The sequence below is a fragment of the Pipistrellus hanaki genome (genome assembly GCF_964339955.1).
Source record: "Pipistrellus hanaki genome assembly, chromosome: 3".
In the NCBI taxonomy this organism is placed as follows: domain Eukaryota; kingdom Metazoa; phylum Chordata; class Mammalia; order Chiroptera; family Vespertilionidae; genus Pipistrellus; species Pipistrellus hanaki.
The window spans coordinates 27,449,330-27,463,517 of record NC_140505.1 but is presented as its reverse complement, the minus strand read 5'-3'; the positions used below and the strand labels follow the sequence as shown (position 1 = coordinate 27,463,517).

The window sequence follows — 14,188 nt, the reverse complement described above, 5'->3', positions numbered from 1 at the left end:
TAGCAGTGGCAGGGTTTGGGGTCAGGCTCGGGTTCATCTTCCACTACGATTCCTGTCGGGCTGGGGACCCTGGCAGCTTGCTCAGTCAGCCTCCTAGGCCTCGTGCTTCCCTCTCAAGGGGTGATGTGCCCCAGGAGTTACTGAGAGCCACATTTTATAAAGCGCTCCCGGCGCCCGGTGTTGCAGAGAGGGCACAGGACCTTAGTTACACACACACACACACACACATACACACACACATACATATGTGTTCATTTACTTGTTCATTATGCATGTTTTCTGTAATAAAATTTTTTATTACAGAAAATTTTACTTTGTGTCTGTCTTACTCTAAAAAGATGAAAATTTCTTATCCTAATAAAGTTAAATACCAGCCAGAACCGGGGAATGGGTAGTGAGCATGCCAGTCCCCTGTTCTGTGTGTTCTCGCTGCTCGGCAGCCTTTGACACTTCCAGGGCGTTGCTCTCGGGTGGTCACATCTTGGGGACTGCCCAGCACCAACCCCAGAGAAGGCTGTCAGTGCACCCTGTGTGAGGCGGTGCTGTAGCCTCCGGAGGTCGGGAGTGAGCTCCAAATCAGAGAATGTGCCTGGTGCCCTCAGATGGTGCTTGGCCTTGTGCCCACGGAAGGATTCGAAGTCATACGAAACATGATTTAGCATCCTCATCGTCATTAACTGAGAGGGCTCTTTTCGGCTCAGCTTTTGCCTATTAAAATTCAAAACAGAGTGAAAGGAAGGTGTAGGTAGCTGTGTGTTGTACTTTCTTAGCGGTCTGGTTGGTAAAGAACATTTTTAAAAGGGCATGTGTTTGCTTTGCTAGAATTTAGTGAGAACATGGTATCTTCCATGACAGATCTTCCAGTTCTAGCCTTTGAGGTAAAAGTTGGGGTTCCTCAAACCTGTGAAAATCACTTAGAAGAAATGGAGCTATGACAAGTGACAGGTGACTGGATTTGAGCAATACATTTGTTTTTTACTTTAAAATTGAAAGTAAATACATTTATTATTGCCTCTTTCAAAGGGGTAGATTAAAATGTGTATCCTCTAGAGTACATTATGCTTGAAAGAAGCCAGCTGCCGAAAGACTTACTGCATGATCTCACTTCCGTGTGGAGTCAAAATAGTCGAACTCACAGAGGCAGAGAGAAGGGTGGCAGCCAGGGACCGGGAGGTGTTGGTCAGGGTGTCCACGTTTTCGGTTAGGCAGGGTGAACAAGTTCTGATGTGGAGTGTGGTGACCAGAGTCACCAGTGCTGTATTGTATATTGAAATTTGCCAAGAGGCAGGAAGATCTTAAGTGTTAGCTTAATTGTGGTGATTATGTCAAAATATATGTATCAAAACATCAGGCGTACACCTTGAATTTATACAATTTATCAGCTACACTCAAGTAAAGCTGGGGAAAAAACCAACGTATCCCGAGTTATGCCTGAGAATGGGACTTGGAGGTGTGCCTGCTTATATTTCTCTCCTATGTCTCATACTAATTTGCATTTAAAAGTTGTTCATTTAATGAAAATCCTCCAAAGAAAAGGACCCAGCTGCCTAGAACTGGAAGTCTGTGGGGTGCCGAGCTATTGAGTAGTTCTGAACAGAATGCCCTGTGCTTCCCTGGGCTCTGAAATGAGCAGCTGTGATAACAGACACCTGGGGGTGGGATGGGACACCTATTCACTCCTGTCACAAAGAGCTTGCCTAGAGAGGCTGTACATTCAGGGTAAATAATCTGAGAGGCTGTCAAATAAAATTTAAAAGTAGTTCTAGATGACACATTGTGAAAAGTAGAGGATTTGATTTAGGATTCTCCTGGCTTTAAGCCTCCTGGATTAGCATGGGGTGTGCAAGTTTGTCAGGCAGTGTAGTTCAGATATTTGAAAGTCTTCACCTCATGCTGAAAAGTAGGACTTAATCATGATTGAGAAGTGCTAGATCCTTCAGTTTCTCCAAGGGGAGCCTCTCCTGTAAACATCTGCCATGCACTTGGTGTCCTGAGTCAGTGGTGCTCTGACAGGTCACAGGAGGTGTGCAGCGCCTCTTCGCTGGATGACTGTCTGCAGAGGGGCAAATGGGGCCTCCGCAGGTCCTTTGTCAGAGGTAGAATTGACAAATATTTTCTCTCGTTCTGTGGGTTGTTTTCATTTCCTTGATGGTATTGTTTGCAGCACAAATTTTAGTTTTGATGAAGTCCACTTTGTCTTTTCTTTTATTACTTATGGTTTTGGTGTCTTATCTAAGAAATTTTTTACCTTTCATATTTTACTTTCATATTTTCTTGCAAAAGCTTTATTGCTTTAGCTCTTATAGTTAGGTCTGTGGTCCATTCTGAGTTAATTTTTGCTTATGGTCCAAGGAAGGGGACCAGTTTCTTTCTTTTGCAAGGGGATATCCAATTGTTGCTGCACTATTTGTTGAAAAGACTCCTCTTTCCTCCAGTGACTTACGTGGGCATCCTTGTTGGAAATCAGTTGACATAAATGGAAGGGTTTATTTCTGGGCTCTTGTTTCTGTTTCATTGGCCTGTATGACTGCGCTTGGGCCAGCACCACACTCTTCATTACTACGGCTGTGCTGTGAGTTTTGAAGTGGGAAAAGTGTGGAGCACTTGAACATTTTTCTTTTTAAGCTTGTTTTGGCTATTCTGGGTCCTGTGCATTTCCATGTGAGTTATTTAATTTTTATATTATGTATTTTATATTTGTTACATTCCTTTATATTTATTATGTCATACCATATATTTATCATAATATTTAATATTTTATTTTAAATAATTTAATAGCTACATCACAATATACAATATGCATTTAGTCCATTTAGGCTATTTATAGCTTTTCTTATTCATAATGTCTTGAAAATATACATATATATTTTGAAAATATTCAAAAAAGGTGTATATATGTGTATGTATATGTGTGTATATGTATATATATATACACACATATACATACGTATACGTATATGTATGTGTATGTGTACACTTGTCTATTTCTATTAGGTATTTTCTTTAGGGTAAATTCTGCAATTTCTGTTGCTGAATAAAGTGCTGTTAGCAATCCACTGTTCCACCATCAGGTTGTCCTTGCCGGGACACCTCTCTGGGGTGCTGTCATTCTTTCTCACTTCCACCTGGTCTTTTTTTTACATGAGAATGCTTGTTGTTGTTTTATTGTTGTTGTTGTTTAAAGGCAGTTGAGGTTGAGAACTCTGAATTTTCTTGACTGCTCTATTTTATTATTTTTTGTTGTTATTAATCCTCACCCAAGGGTATTTTTTTTTCATTGCTTTTTAGAGAAAGTGGAAGGGAGAGAGGGGGGAGAGGCAGACAGACGTCTATATGAGAGAGACATCGATTGGTTGCCTCCAGAGCCAGGATTGAACCTTCAACCTAGGTATGTGCCCTTGACCAGGAATCGAACCCGTGATCCCTTGGTGCACTCTAACCATTGAGAAACACCGGCCAGGGCACTCCTTGTTTTATTTTAACTGTGTCCTATTAGAGATGTTGCATTGCTTCTCAACCTTTCGCCAGTCTTTTCTGATCTGTTCATTCCTGTGCCATTCTTCTCTTAGATTAGATTATTAACTAGATGGTGGGTGAAGCTGCGGTTTTGGAGAGTGGTAGTAATGTCATCAGTCAGTCTCACTTGAAACTGTGGCCTTGTTATATATGTGTACTTGTGGCTTTGACTGATGATGCTAACTATTGTATCATCAGCCATTGTTACAAATGCAGTAAATGCTGACAGGTTTAAATGCACAGTGCACTTCATACAAATTCTCTGAGTGATGGAAGCAAGTCAGTTCTTAAATAGGTGGCTTTGATGCATGATTCTGTATCGTGCTCTTAAACCATGCCAGGAGACCAGAGTGTTTCATGATGTTACATTTTTCCTATATATTTCCCAATGTTTGAATATTCACTTTAGACTACTGTGGCTTTTGTTTTTGTTTTTTGAGAACTTTAATAGGAAAAATACAAATAGGTGAACATGTTAGTGTTGTGGCCAAACACTAAACAGAGATTCAAACATGACACCAGAGATTCAGAAATCTGAATCAGCAAAAGCCAAATCAGATTTAACAGTCAAGCCAATCTAAATACAAGCAGAGTCTTTTCATTGTTAAAGAAGGAAATAGGCTTCCATGAGGGTCCCATACCCGATACCTCCTTGAAGGGGCTTTTGAAAATGCTCCCAACTCTAACCAGTGTTAGCAAAGTCCGATGAGACTGTTGGGCGGGCAGCTCATGCTTTGTGGGCTTTCACGTTTCATTTTCAGGACTATCACTTTTAATTAAACATATCCAGATTTATCTTTCAATGTTTTAAGTTATTTCTGCTTACCATATATTTTGTTTTATTCTCTCATGTTTTCTATCACGTGTATAAGGTAGAGGTTTTTACATGCTAATGCAATATGTAATCCTCTACTGGTTAATAATAATAAGCAACCACATGCTGATCGTATATACAGGATGGAACAAATGTAGGTTTACAGTTCATATAGAAGATAATACAGTCCTATATAATAAAGAGCTAATATGCAAATGGTCATCATGCCATCATACATTAACAGCTCAGACACTCAACACTGGAGGGAGAGGGGTCCAGCTAGGCTGCAGCCCGGGAGAGGGACAAGCCACCTGCACTGCATCTCAGGAGCCAGTGGCTGGGGCTCCAACCCAGGAGAGGGACAAGCCGCCTGCCCCATGGTCCTGGGTGCCTGTGGCTGCCCAGAGGGAGGGAAACCCGGGTCCTGGTGCCTGTGACCTGCCAGAAGAGAGAATCCTGGGTCCCGGGTGTAGGGGCGAGGCAGAGGTGGTTAGGGGCGATCGGACAGGCAGGCAGGTGAGTGGTTAGGAGCCAGTGGTCCTGGATTGTGAGAGGCAGTTGGACATCCCCCGGGATTGGAGAGGGTGCAGGCTGGGCTGAAGGACACCTCTCTCCACTCCCCCCCCCCCCCTGCACAAATTTTGTGCACTGGGCCTCTAGTTAATAAATAATAATACAAGAATAAACTGCTTTGCCTACTCAACTGTAATCCTACTTTTGCCACACCCTATATATTTTTTATTTTTTAGCAAAAAACCTCTGGAACTTTGAGTATAACCTTTTCAGAGGGAAATGATTTTCTTTTTATTATTATGACCACATTATTGTAAAACACATGAAGTGAAAAAATACGTAAAAGCTGTGTGAAAAATACATAAAGCACATGAATATGAAAAGCTGATAATTTGGGGAATTCCCAGGACTTCCGATTTCTCATTTCTGAACCCTGAGGATTAGTATCTATTAGAAATCTGAGGACACTAGCTTGGAGTTGGCCTTCGTGGGCTAGCCTGGGACCCAGCACTGTGTGTGATGTTGCCCGTGGGCTTGTGTTTTGAGAGTTACCTGTGCCCTATCGGTTCATTTTAACCTTTTCTGTTTATTTTGGCAATTACCTTCTTATTTCCTTTCTATTTGTTGATAAGCTAATGTTGAAATTCATCAGGGAACTGCTTGGTTTTCTCTTGATTCCTCGGAGATGATGGCCTTGTTGCTCAGCATAGCTCTCTCTTCTCACAGGGCATTTTAGAAGCATCCAAGGCCAGAGCCATCCCTGTCGTCATTGATGCAGTGAGTGTGGCCTCTCCTCTCCTGTCCCCTCGTAGCCGGGTGCCCACGGCCGTGCAGTGAAGGGGAGTCCTTGTTCTGTGCAGGATGGGCTGTGGCTGATAGCTCAGCAGCCGACCCTCATCCAAGGCTACAGGAAGGCCGTTCTCACTCCCAACCACGTGGAGTTCCTCAGGCTCTCGGAAGCCGTGGTGAGTTTGCTGACCCCTGGAAACACAGAGCGCAAGCCCTCCTCATCCTGAGGAGGGGCAAGGGACACGCTCTGTGGCTCTGCACCCATGGGCCCCTCGGGAGGGTCTGCAGGGACAGACTTGCAAGTGTGGAACGGATGCGTGCATGTTCTACGATACATTTTTCATGTGCTGACAGTTGTGGTTTTCTCCTGGTGGTGTATGTAATGATGGGACATCTTCCAACCAGTGCATCTTTGATTGGAGGAAAGGCAGGGTGGTATGCTCTGCGGTCAGTCGCCCCTCCTGCTGTGTACTTTGGGCAGAAAATCCATCCCTATCCTTCATTACCTCACCTGTGGAAGGTGGATAATGAGAGCATCTGCCTCATAGTGTATGTGAGGATGAGATGAAATAATTCATGTAAATTCACGAGTCCTTACATATCAAGTGCTCCATAAATATTAGTGCATTACATTTGAAGTTGAATCCCTTCTGCAGACCTTTATTTTATTTATTTTTTTATTATTATTTTTTAAATATATTTTATTGATTTTGTACAGAGAGGAAGGGAGAGAGATAGAGAGTTAGAAACATCGATGAGGAGAGTCATCGATCAGCTGCCTCTTGCACACCCCTACTGGGGATATGCCCGCAACCAAGGTACATGCCCTTGACCGGAATCAAACCCGGGTCCCTTCAGTCCCCAAGCCGATGCTCTATCCATTGAGCCAAACCGGTTTTGGCCCTTCTGCAGACCTTTAAAATCCCAGCCAGGGGCGTGTTCTTTACCTTTGATCTGACAAGGTAGGGGACGGGCACCAGAGCAATATTTCTAAAGCCCCTGTGCTGGCATCCTCCTAGGCCTCCAGATGGTGGATGGAATGTGTGTCTTTGTATGGAGGGTTGTCTTGTGCTGGGAGATTCCCTCAGATATGAGAGTCTGAGGATCAGGATGATGTTCATTGTATGCACACTTGTGGGCTCCTGTCAGTGTCTAACGACAGCTTTGCCTGTGGTGTCCTGCATTGTAGCTGACAGACCCTGTGGACAGCAGTGATCGCCGCGGAGCTGGGCTGAGACTCAGTCAGGCCCTGGGGAATGTGACTGTGGTCCAGAAGGGGGAGCAGGACGTGATCTCCGATGGCGAACAGGGTGAGTGGCCTTGGGCTTCACCAAGTGCGGCCCTGTGGGTACAGTCCTAGGCCTTGTTCACATGTTTGCACATAACATGTGATCCCTTATATCTTACATGCTCACACATCATATGCATCACATGTTCCACAAAAGAGGGACTTCTGATGAGCTTGTTAGCCACACCTTCTTCAAAGTCCATTTTCATTTTTCACTGTTTTGCAAAGGGAAGTGATACCAGGCTCAGTGTTGGTCCCAGTTGATACCGGGTGCAGTGGGTAAAGTTCTGTTAACGATTGATAAGCAGCAGCCCAGTGGGAAGGTGGCTCTAACAGCAGGTGGTGCTTCAGAGTTTACTCCCTGCCACCTCTGTGTTGCCTGCAACATACATGAAGTTACCTGAATATTTTACTGCATTTTGTTCTATTTTATTTAAAAAAAAGTGAAGAAACCCCAGGAGTGACACTGGTGGTGGGAATCACTGGGTGATGAAGGTGACAAATCTTCTGGTCACATTCTTTCCATAGGAGTCTGTGGACCAATTAGTGAGAGCAAAATGGACTGTCATACTTGCTCATATCTACACAAGGATGTTCATAACCAGAGATTGTGTAACATCTCTAGCTCCCTGAAAACAGAAAAATCTGGTCCACAGGCAAAAAATGCTCCAGTTATTTTAACAGAGAGATTTAATATAAAGAACGGTCGTCCAGGTATAGAATTGCTGACTAGGTCACTGAAGTCAGGGCCAACAGAGAACAGAACGCATCCTTAGTCACCTATGTCTCACTTTGTCTCTCTCGCATGCCAGGCAGGAGACGGAGTGAGTGTTCTCAAGATATTTTCCAAAGAAATAGAAATTTCTCATTACACAACAGAAATGAAGTCATGAGGATTATCCCATTCAGGAGGCGCTAGCGTTGTGTGCATGTCCATGAAGGTGGATTCTCTGGGGAGTGAGGTGTCCTGCAGGACTGAGGGCCCGCAGGTGCTGTGCCTGTTCTTCTCTATCTCCATCAGCAGATCCCTCAGTGGCTGAGTCCTGTGTCTACTGACCACGATACTAACCAGGTGGTTCTGGGGCAGCCAGACCTCTGCCTACCTCAGATTCCTCTCCTGGAAAACATAGGCTTGTTTGTTAAGAACAATTGGGGTTAGGGTTAGGGTAGGTGACCTGGAACACACCTTGAGCAGAGAAAAGCCACTCGCTCTAACACCCATCTCACTTTTGCTCTGCAGTTCTCGAATGCAACCTCCAGGGCAGTAACCGCAGATGTGGTGGGCAAGGTGACCTCCTGTCGGGATTCCTGGGGGTTATGGTGCAGTGGGCACTCCATGCCGGACCTGAGAAAACGAATGGGTATGGCCACATCTTCATCTATCCCACTTTGAAATGTTTGAACTATGTAAGCTATTTTAGTAGCTCATACATTTCATAAATAGCTCCTTGGAACGTTCCAAATGAAGTATTGGTGTTACTGTCACGTGGAAGATATTCCAGGGCAGGAGTTGATCCCTAAATGTTCACCTGGGGAGCTTTCACTCCTTAAATCTGGGCCCCTTTCCATCATTCAATACCGGTAGGGTCTGGGGCATCCCTAGCCTTTGAAACTATCTTGGTAATTCTAATGTGCAGCCAAGTTTGAGGACACTGTTCTAGAAGGTTCGTTGCATACCTATTATAAAAGAATAAAAAGTACGCAGGTGGAGGTAGAGCTTTGAGAGAGTTTTGTTTTGTTTTTGAGGAACAGAATTCTAGGGTCTGGGCTTTGGCCCGCTTCGGCTCTTAGCTTTTTGTAAGTGAACTCTGGTAGCTCCCACCCCTCTGTGAGCCTCGGTTTCTCTTCCTACAACCTTCGTGATGACAGATGGCCAGCACGCCGGGTGGGATGTCCTGGGTCTGGAGGGCCCTGCTTGACACCTGGCAAAGCAGTGTTGGGCCTGTGAGGGTGTAGCACACCTGGCAGGCAGAGAGCATCCCCATGTGTGCACATGGGCAGGAGCTACAGCGGAAGTCTAGTGATGTTAGGAAGAACCTGCATTCTCAGGTTTGGAATATTTCCTACTTCTAAATGCTAATCCACAGGCCCTGGTCTGGTTTTCACCAGGGGAAAGCTGCTGTGTTCTCACCTTTCTCCGGGTGGATAGGTATTTTTAATATGCCTTTTGTCAGGGAATATCAGTATCAGAGGACTAATGGTTATTTTAACTGTAGTAAAGCTGCTTATGCCTCAGTGGCATATCAGACGAGAAATTGCCAAATTGGGGTCTCAGTGGAAACGGGAAGGAAATCAGCGCCTCGGTGGCTTCAGGTCCCTGATGTCTGACGAAGCCGTGGGGGGAGGACTTCCCACCCCCACAGCGCCTTGCTAATGCCTCTGCCCTGCAGTTTCAGCCCTCCCCTCGTGGCTGCCTTTGGTGCGTGCTCCCTCACAAGGCAGTGCAGCCACCAAGCCTTCCGGAAGTACGGCCGCTCCACCACTACCTCCGACATGATCCCAGAAATTGGACCTGCATTCAGCAGACTCTTCGAAACCTGAGCCGATGCAAACGAGAAGGAAGTGAGCACCATGGTGGGAGAAACCGCATTTGCAATGGGAAAGGCCACGTCCAGTATGTCTGAATCCTCTGGGTACCAGAGCAGCACAGGCTGCTTAGGAGGCTGGTAGTCTAGGCTACATGGGTTGATGTAGAGAATGTAAGAATTGGGAATGAGCAATTTTTAGCTAAATTAATACACAGTTTGAGACATTATGACACTAAACAATAATAAAAATATGGATAATCACTTGAAAATGAGAAAGTCTTTAACCAGTTCACAGTTCAACTGAATTTGTAGGCATTTGTGCAAGAAGTTCCCCTCATTAGATAGTTCTCTCAAAGGCATCCAGTCATTCGTTTCCAAATAGCTTTGAGAATAATGAGATTTGCTTTTTTTAAATTGAGATCCACCAAAGGATGTGGCATTTATTATTTAGCTCATTTTTATTTTTTAAACTGTGATTATGTTGAAAAGGTCTGGGCAGAAATACTAAGTATTGGTTGTTTTGGTTAATTGGTTAAAGTATTAGAATAATCTGTAATCAGTTTGACCTTGGAAATCTTTTTGGAGGCACCATGGGAAAATCTGAGAAGGAAACTTAATAGGACATTGATACCTGAATGCCCTGGTGGGGCTCTGGAATACTTCGTATCTTCTTTTTTTTAAAATATATTTTATTGATTGTTTTACAGAGAGGAAGAGAGGGGGATAGAGAGTTAGAAACATCGATGAGAGAAAATCATCGATCAGCTGCCTCTTGCACATCCCCTGCTGGGGATGTGCCCGCAACTAAGGTACATGCCCTTGACCGGAATCGAACCTGGGACCCTTCAGTCCACAGGCTAACGCTCTATCCACTGAGCCAAACCGGTTTTGGCGGAATACTTGGTATCTTACACTTGCACTTTTTCCTGCTGGCGAGGCCCAGCAGAGTGCCCATGAGTGGGAGGGGTGCCGTGTTCCTCATGTGGCCATTGGTGTTTCCTCTTGGGAGGAGGCATCGGGTGATGGGGTCCTGGGGCGTCGGAACAGAGCAGAACCGTAGGCTTTCTGGTTTGGAAATGGGGGAAATGGATTGGTATGTCCTCAGGAAGATTTAAATTCCATTAAAAAAGTTGATATATCTGAAATTGTTGTAAATGAGACGTTTTGTTGTCTTGTTAGCCTCTGGTTCTCTTTTTTTTTTGTTTGGTTGTGTTGTTTTCTTTGTGGCCTGAGAGTGACTTGTTTTTCTGTCTTCTCTGTGGGGTTTGGTTTCTGACATGCACTTGAGAGTACTCTTACTATTTAATAATGCTGGTTCCTTTAAAAGTCTGTCTATCCCTGATGATTGGTGAAGCTCCGTTGTTCAGATATGTCACCCCAAACAGATGATACTTTCTTTAAACCAGCCATGAGTTTTTAATTATTAAAAGGCATACCTGGTTTATTTCAATATAGAGATTTATTTTATTTTTATTTTTTTTAATATATTTTATTGATTTTTTACAGAGAGAAAAGAAGAAAGACAGAGAGCTAGAAACATCGACCAGCTGCCTTCTGCACACACATCCTCTACCAGGGATGTACCCACAACCAAGATACATTCATTCCCTTGACCAGAATCGAACCTGGGACCTTTCAGTCCGCAGACCGATGCTCTATCCATTGAGCCAAACCGGTTTCAGCATCTTTCAGCTTACTAAGTTTAGGACACTGTTAGGTATTAGGGACATAAACATATATAAGCTTATCTATCTAATGTGTTTTTCACCAGTGCTTAACCAATGTACTAAAATAAATAATTTGAGGCATAAGCCTGAAATGTCACCGTTTCTTTATATATAAAATTTAGCAGTTATAGGAACTATTCCTATGTATCATATTTGTTACTTAAGTTTTTGCTCTAAGTACAAAATCTCTGCTTAAAAGGGAGATAGGATATTCCCAAGTAACCATGAACTGCTACTTTTAAATGAAGTTAGCAATTGCTTCCTTATTCTCTAAACCCGAGCATCCTCACAAGTCCAGCTAAGGACACTTTTACTGGCAGCTTCCCTGAGACCAGGAAAGCAGCACCGAACTGTTGGTGGGCAAGTTAGGCGTCTGGCCAACAGGGGACAGTCTGCTTCCCCAGTACTGCCTCCCCAGTACTGATTCGACCAGCTTGGACCTTCCCCCTTCTCTCTGTAAGGGGCTGCCTGCCACCTGGGTCTGCACTCTACCACGCACGATGCACTAATTGAGTCACTTTTAGCATGTCAGCTTCTGAACAGGTTTCCTTATCTATGGAAGAGAAATGCCTCTGAGGGTCATGAACGTCAATGACAAACACGCTGCAGAGCCACACCAGGCTATCTACAATGTGCCTGGCATGTGGCTTACCTGCTTCCTGAGGCTGCACCCAGCCAGGACTGAGAGTTGGGAGAATCGGCAAGAGGGTCACCTTTTCCTTCTGGTTCACCAAACAGCTATAGCTCCCCACTGTGCAGAAAGGTGAGGGGACCGAGATCAAGGCCAGCAAGCTCGGTCCCAGGCAGTCTGCCGTGTGCTCGCCCCCCTGGCCTTGGCCTCTGTCACACCTCTGTGTGCTGCTCGTACCCCTGCCGTCCCACTCCTCCAGAGTGACCACCCCCCAGTTCGTCACTGCCCAGCACTCGAGGCACATCTGTTTCCTCCTGCTTTGGAGCAGGCAGCATGGCAAAACCCCCCCGCCCCCCCCAAGATCCTCTTGGGATAAGGGCTGTCCTGGAAGCTGCTGTCCTGTTGGCCCCACTCACAGGTCCCACCTACCTTCCTATGGCGGCTTCTGGGACCCCCATTTGACTTACATCCTGGGCTCTGGCTGGTTGGGTTATCACAGATAATGATGACTGATTTAACTAAACTACACTTGAGTCTGTGGCTGTTGGTACTATAAAGAAATCCATTTTTAAGCATAGTTACTAACACACCAATGGAATATCAGTTTTATTTTAATGTTGACTAAATAGTCACAATGTAGAACTTTAATGTAAAGCTTCTATAGGGGCTTAAGTAAACACAGACCCGCATTGTGAGCCTGTGGTGCCCGCTTCACGCATCCTCAGCTCCCAGGTTTGTGGTCTTCTGACCTCTGACCCAGCAGTTCCCATGTGGATGTGCTGCTCCTGTCCTGGGGGGAGGAAAAAGTTCCGGCTGAGCAGGCTCTCTCGGCTCAAGGAGTAAACGGGTGAGATAGTCAGGGCTCAGAGTGACAGGAGGCACTGCCTGCTGTGTCCCCTGCCTGCTGGGCCGCACTACAGGAAGCAGCTGGATGCTTAGAGACGGTCAGCTGCTGCCTTCCGTTGTCAGGCTGGGGCAGCACTTGGGGCGGGAAAGGACTGGGCAAGAGCACAGGTCTGCTCTGTGTCCAGCAGCTGCTGGAGTACACATGTCCTGGGGCCAGTCTCCCTCCAGGTTCTGACTCTGACCCTCTCCCAGGTCCCTCCACCTCAGTGTCCCTCCTGGCTCTGACCCCATGCCTTCCTTTTCGTCACAGGACGGGTATCTGCTCACAAGCAGTCTTATCACAGGGGATCTGAGCTTGGACCCTCCCCCATGTTTGTGTGAGCCAGCTGGTTTGCACAGCATCTCAGGATGGTCATCCCCATTGACACCGGGCCTCGGTGGCAGTGGCTCACCTTAATACCGATGCCGTGGGCGGCAAGGTCCTGGCGCAGGGTGTCACATGCCTCCAGCAGGGGCTGCCTCTCTAGGAGCCGCTGCTGCCGGGCTTCCTTGGTAGCCTCTCCCGTGGCCAGGGCGAACTGCCGGACCTTGAGCCGGAATCGGACCAATTCCTCCACCACGCTGTGCAGCGTGGCTGAGCTGCTGTCCCCTGAAACAAACTGCACCAGGCAGAGAAGTGTAACCAGTGAGATCCTGCTAGCAGCCCAGACAGCTGCCTGGCTGATGGGACCAGTGAGTTCTGTGCTAAGCCCATCCAGAATCCTTCCCCCCGCCCCGGCACTTCTGGGAAGAGAGGCTCTGAGGTTGCGGGCTACTGGCACGTGTCCCCTTTCCTTTCCTGAATGTCTCTCACCCAGGCAGAGTCCCTAATGCCACCCAGAGCACCACCTCAGGCCTCAGCGTAATCTCAGGGGCCAGGCCTACAGCAGGCTTTCCTGCCGCCAATCCTGGACTCACACTAACAAGCTGGGAGCAGATGCTCCACAGATGTGCCAGCATCTAAAGATGTTTTTGTTTATCATCTCTTCACTAGGCAGAGTCTAGAAGGCTAAGCCTTATTGACCAATGAAACTAAATCTATTCACTCTAACCAAGTGCTCGAAACAATGTAGACGCGTGACTCACACACAGTTTTCACTGGACAGTTGGAAAGACCAAGTCCTGGTGCACAGCTGGAGAAATTTCAACAAGTCAAATGGGATTTACGCCACTCCAAGTTGCCAGAAGTCCTCCCCCTTCTACAAAATTCCTTCCTCCATAGGAGAAGGGATCGAGTGGCTATTGTGTTCACATGTGCAAAAGAAGGAACAGAACCCACATCCCTTTACTTTTGGGTCAAACTTCTTAAACCTCATAGGTCCTCAATTACTGCTCTGAACCAAGCCAGCAATAGGCCATTTCTCTGAGGAGCCTGGTAAAGCCAATTCTTGTTATAAAACCATGACACACACACCACCCCCACCCCCACCCCCCCCACCCCCGCAAAACGGCCCAAAGTGGGCTCCAGTGTCAGCCGTTGAGGTGGGAGGTGAAGGA

The 14,188-nt window shown here is 46.1% G+C and overlaps 2 protein-coding genes and 1 long non-coding RNA gene across 10 annotated transcripts in view; 1 reads left to right on the top strand and 2 right to left on the bottom strand.

The window, feature by feature from the left end:
- Nucleotides 1-14,188, top strand: part of NAXD (NAD(P)HX dehydratase) — a 151,116-nt gene that overhangs the window by 14,371 nt on the left and 122,557 nt on the right. For 2 of the 8 annotated variants that reach the window (XM_084879883.1, XM_084879879.1), the window contains exons 6-11: nt 5,570-5,620; nt 5,704-5,808; nt 6,822-6,942; nt 8,161-8,281; nt 9,311-9,482; nt 10,955-11,271. In XM_084879883.1, coding sequence (XP_084736009.1) covers nt 5,570-5,620; nt 5,704-5,808; nt 6,822-6,942; nt 8,161-8,281; nt 9,311-9,461 — 549 coding nt within the window. In that variant the 3' untranslated portion in view covers nt 9,462-9,482; nt 10,955-11,271. Of the gene's footprint in view, nt 1-5,569; nt 5,621-5,703; nt 5,809-6,821; nt 6,943-8,160; nt 8,282-9,310; nt 10,594-10,954; nt 11,272-14,188 lie in introns of those variants that run through there. The other 6 variants (XM_084879882.1, XM_084879878.1, XR_014794692.1 and 3 more) reach the window with 5 other exon arrangements.
- On the bottom strand, nt 7,361-8,221 carry LOC311620477. The gene is made up of 2 exons (XR_014794700.1): nt 8,107-8,221; nt 7,361-8,037 (listed from the first exon to the last, which is right to left on the bottom strand). It is a non-coding gene; the product is annotated as an uncharacterized lncRNA (long non-coding RNA).
- The window catches only part of CARS2 (cysteinyl-tRNA synthetase 2, mitochondrial), a 37,440-nt gene continuing 34,872 nt past the window's right edge, over nt 11,621-14,188 (bottom strand). The window contains 3 exon segments of the mRNA XM_084879841.1: nt 11,621-12,553; nt 12,555-12,596; nt 13,105-13,311. Of these exon segments, the coding sequence (XP_084735967.1) occupies nt 12,518-12,553; nt 12,555-12,596; nt 13,105-13,311 (285 nt within the window). The 3' untranslated portion in view covers nt 11,621-12,517.